General features: G+C 52.8%; 1 protein-coding gene across 1 annotated transcript; it reads right to left on the bottom strand.

Annotated features, from left to right (window-relative positions):
• Positions 1-16: 16 nt before the first annotated feature.
• On the bottom strand, positions 17-4,648 carry LOC117800633 (protein phosphatase 1 regulatory subunit 7-like). The gene is made up of 4 exons (XM_034653190.1): positions 2,826-4,648; positions 2,161-2,226; positions 1,524-1,654; positions 17-1,210 (listed from the first exon to the last, which is right to left on the bottom strand). The coding sequence occupies exons 1-4, from the start codon at positions 2,856-2,858 to the stop codon at positions 973-975; spliced, it is 468 nt and encodes a 155-aa protein (XP_034509081.1). The 5' UTR covers positions 2,859-4,648; the 3' UTR covers positions 17-972.
• Positions 4,649-4,695: the final 47 nt, after the last annotated feature.

Below are 4,695 nucleotides of genomic sequence, written 5' to 3'. Positions count from 1 at the left end.
AGCCTGATGTGGGGCTTGATCCCATCACGCCGGGATCACGCCCTGAGCCGAAGGCAGACGCTCAACCGCTGTGCCCCCCAGGTGCCCCCACTCTTCACTCTTTAGTTTTAAATGTGCTACTTTGCTACGTGGGCCACGTGACTGTTCACAACTGTCCCAAGAGGACCTCCTGGGTTTGAATCCTGCCCAGCTCTCAAGGGCCAAGCTAGGCTGATTACAGTGTGCTGTGACTGTCCAAGAGCCAGACAGACAGCTATCTGCAACACAGAGTTGGGGGAAGAAGTGCTTGGACAACTGGCTTCACTAGGATGTCAGGTGGTCTTCTGGCTAGTAGATATCCTCATCTGTCCTGGTGACCCTTCCTCCTCTTTGCTGGCAAACCACCACTGACATCTCCCCCCCCACCCCCACCGCCAATGTCAGTCCTTCTGTGACCCCATTTGTGTTTTGCACCATGGGTTCTGCCAAGCAGCTATCATCAGATGGGTAAAGGACTGCTCCTATGGACACCAAACCTCTTTCCCAAAGCCTCTTCTGTCTACTCTGCCTAATGCTCCCAGAGGTCGGACAGAGCGTGGCAGGGTGGAAGGCTGCGTCGGGTGTGTCCCAGTTGTACGCAGCTGTCCAGGGAGGACGGGCTAACCACGCACCAAGCTGCAACATGCTTCCTACGGCCCCTGTGTGAAGGTCAGGTCGCTGCAAGCCACCACTCTGCTGTGTCTGGGACACTGTCATCTCAGAGAGGCTCACCAAAGAACACAACCCTCAGCATATGTAAAACCAAAGTGCTTCACTCAGGCAGACTGCAACTGGGATGCTTTGCTAAGGCTTAGTTTGTGATCGGGATGAAGAGCAAGTGAAATTTACATGCAGAAAAAGGGCTTTACCAGAGTTTGAGCACATGTTCTTATTAACACTGACCTGCAGTTAGCATTCTCTTCCTGGAAAATAAAATCACACCACATGAAACACTCAGCCAAGCACCCACCTAGCACCCAGCACTGCTAGTCCTAGGGGCCAATCCCCTGGCCCGGCACCCGCACCTACCCGGATGCGGTTGGACCCCAGCTCCAGCATCTGCAGCTGGTGTAAGTTGCTTATGTTCTCAATTTTACTGATTTTATTGTTAACCAAGAAGAGCCTCTTCAGTCGTGTCAGCTTGTCAACTCCTTCAATGTTTCTCAGCAGATTGAAAGAAATATCTAGAATCCTGAGATCAAGCAAAACATTTCATTTTTAAATAAGCACAGGTGGCATGGAGCTCAGAATGCAACAGAGCTGGAGGCAGCCCCCCACCAGGTGGGCCACACACCACCCCAGCTGCCCCTGGGCTCTCAGTGCTGCACTGAGGGCAGAAATCGTGCTGGCCCCAGACCGGACCTGCCAGTGCCACCCACGGAAACAGGTGCTGGGCAGGACCCTGTAGCAGAGGTGGCCTCCCAGGGCTGAGAGCCAGGGCCCAGGGTTGGTTCTGGGGAGACTGAGCAGGCCCCTTAATCACCCCCCCCGGACTCATGACTCACTCCAACTGTGTTAGCGCCTCCAGATTCTCAATCTTCTTGATTTGGTTGTCATAAAGATCCAGCTCTCGCAGACTCTGTAACTCCTCCAGGTTTTCAATGCATTTAATTAAATTTTGACGGAGGCAGAGAGTCTGAGGGATGAAAAAGATAGTTGACACAGGCAACAGGGAGGCCACGAGATGCCAGCTGTTACAGGACCAGCCTTCTAGGGCAAGTGACGTGGTTTTCATTCTCCCGTTGTTTTCTAGAAATGTGCCAGCCTTGGAGAGGATGGGCAGACACCCAAAGGGAGGCTGGAGGCAGGCCTCGCACTGGGCAGACCTCCTTGGTGAGGGAGGCATTGGTCAGGGTTGGGGGTGTGTGCTGTTCCCAGCAGAGCAAACTGCTAGTGGGCTCAATGTTGAGCAAATGTAACTGAGATGAGGTAAGGACTACACAGTCCGGGCAGGCAGGCTCTGCACCGGCTCATCGTCTGGCCTCCGGGAGCGCCCATCGGCCTCCTGGACTACACTGTGAACAGGACGGAAAGTGCCGATGGCAGTCCAGGACACCGGCAGCTTCGGCAGAACCAACCTCAGTTAGGCATGTGACTCTGGGGTGTCAGCATGCCCTCCAGGGGAAGGACAGTCGCTCTCACCTTCACTTTTTTTAGCACCTCGAATCCCTCAATTTTCCCGATGCGGTAGTGATTCAGATCAACATCCTGAAATGAAGAAGAAATCTAGCTGATGAGGGGCATGTGAAGACCTGCTTCCCGGAGCAGGAGCCGAAGGGGTTGGCGAGCCTGCAGACAGGTGACGGTGATACAAAGGGTGGCTGCCAGGTGCTCGTTGGCAGTTTGATGTAAAAATGAGCAGTGCGTAAAGCCTCTCGCCCCACAGCCCCCTAAGCGCAAACACAGGCCTAGGCGCCCGCTGCCAGCTGTGTGCTTGGGGTGGGGGTGGGGCGCCCAGGTGATGCTTCCTGGCCGTCTCCCGCCTGCCTGGAGCTGCCAGCATTCAGTGCACTTCAGATCTTGGGGAGGCTGAGGCCCCGCCACGGACAATGTAATCACCTGACCCACTCACGTCATTTAGGCGACAAGGGCAGTTCATCGGCCATACAACCCTCTGCTTACACAGAGCTGGGGTTTCGGTCAGATATTAGAAACAACCAGGACACAAGGAATCTGACCCAACCAAGTCGGGCTCAGACGACCTCGCCTAGGAAATCACTTACTAATCTGGCGCCTCCATAAAAGATACCCTGACAGAGCGGTCCATCACCATGCCCCCCAAGGCCGCATCCAGCAGGCCGCATTACCTCTGCGTCTCTGTCCAGGCTGATGGTTTCCATATCCACAGGCAGCTCTTGTCCTTCTGAAAAAATGAGAAGGAAGAAAAAAGCCCATTCAGAGCCCTAGTGTGTGTCGCACCAGGACTCGGGCTGCCTGGCTCAGAGAAGCCATGCGGTGGTACACGGAGGCTCCGGATGGCGTGGCAGGGTTAACGCCCTGCTCCAGTCAGTCCCTTTCAGGCATTCAGACGTTCCTGAACTTGGCTACTGGCAAAGGTCTCCAAACTTCCATCTGTGCCACTGAACTTGCCAGGGAAGGAAATGTAGCCTGAAGCTGTTTGCAGGAAGGAGGGGGGAGGCCGACGGAGCCTCAGGTGAGCCCAGGCAGCAGCAGGGGAGCTGCCCAGAGATGCCCAGCTGGCAGCGGCCTGCCCTCTCCTTTCCCGTCTGTGGCAATAAATCAGACCATTTGAATATAGCTCATGCTGGGCATGTCAGATGGTCTAGGATGTGCCTTTTATTGCTTTGGAAAGTGGCCTCGTATCTATAAACACTTATCTCTACAAAGACGACCAAAACAAAGCACAGCTCCACAGTGGGACTGAAGAGCCCTGACCAATTTAAACACGCTTCTCTTCCACTGGAGGCACAAGCTAATGCCCCAGTGCCGGGGGAGAGCTGTGACATGAGCTCACGCTGCGGAGCTAATGGCCTGGAATCAGCCGCTTCCTGGTCTCCGTTTCCCCTGAACTGACGGAAGTGTGAGTGTCTAAAACAGCTCAATGCTTTAAAAAAGGAAGTGATTCTTGGATTTCATCAACTGACGATTTCTCCCCTTAGTGTGCTTGTATTAGGATCTGAATAAGGTCATATATTGTGACTGGATGACATTTCTCTAATGTCCCTTTTGGCTCTTTGAGGAAACTGGGCCACCTGGCTTGCCACGCTTCTGGTGGGAGCGTGTGGCTGCTGCTCTCCCGTAAACCGGCTGTCACCACGGCTATTTTTGCCCGGCTCCTACTGCTGCCTCTCCCTAGAGCAAGCTGCATCTGCTTTTGCTGTGGAACGGGCCTGTAGCCCTCAGACCCCATGCTCCCAGCACCTCCCGAGGACCAGGGGTCTGGTCTGTCTGCTGGCCAGCCCGGCCCCTCAACTGGAGGCAGCAGAGAGATGCACTTACCAGGGGACTGACCAGCTTAACAAAGAAGCACTGGCTGGCACTGGCGGAATCCAGTCTTCTCACTATGCCTCTTCCATAACAATCAACAATGGCCAGTCAAAAAAAACATGTCCTTTACTATAGTTTATTATTTACTAGAATTACTTGCTGTAACTTTACAAGATATCAACCAACTTAGGAATGAAATAAAAGGAGTTGGGCAAAACCAAGAGATATACCCAAATTACTCCTCATCCCCAGACAGCACAAATCCAAGGTTTGTGAACTCTGGAAGTTGCAATGAGAGAGGCAGCACAATGAAGACGGATGTCCAGGCCACCCAGAGTCCAAACCAGGACACCGTGAGGGTGCAAGGCAGTGCTGCAGACAGCTGAGCATAGCATTGTATAGAAACCAGGCCTGGGATCCTCAGGACAGGTGGTCACACAGCTTAATGTGGTTGTGTCTGTAACACACCCAGCACTCAGGGTGGGCCCCTCAAAACAACGGCTTAACCTCTGCAACAGTTACCAGCCTAAAATGTTTCCCCAAATGTATCACGTATTTATCTTTCTCTTTTTCTTAAAATACGTTATGGAGAATAAGTGAAAGGTAACAGCTGACACATTTGAATTTTATTTGAACTTAGGACTTAAATACAGGTGGGAGCAGAGCAAGTCCTGGTTTCTCTCAAGGACTTATAAAACTGCGTATTTCCAGAGCGTTTTTTTTTTTTTT

The sequence above is a fragment of the Ailuropoda melanoleuca genome, unplaced genomic scaffold (genome assembly GCF_002007445.2).
Source record: "Ailuropoda melanoleuca isolate Jingjing unplaced genomic scaffold, ASM200744v2 unplaced-scaffold7346, whole genome shotgun sequence".
Classification (NCBI taxonomy): domain Eukaryota; kingdom Metazoa; phylum Chordata; class Mammalia; order Carnivora; family Ursidae; genus Ailuropoda; species Ailuropoda melanoleuca.
Note: the sequence above shows the minus strand (reverse complement) of the source record. Positions and strands in the feature narration are given on the sequence as shown.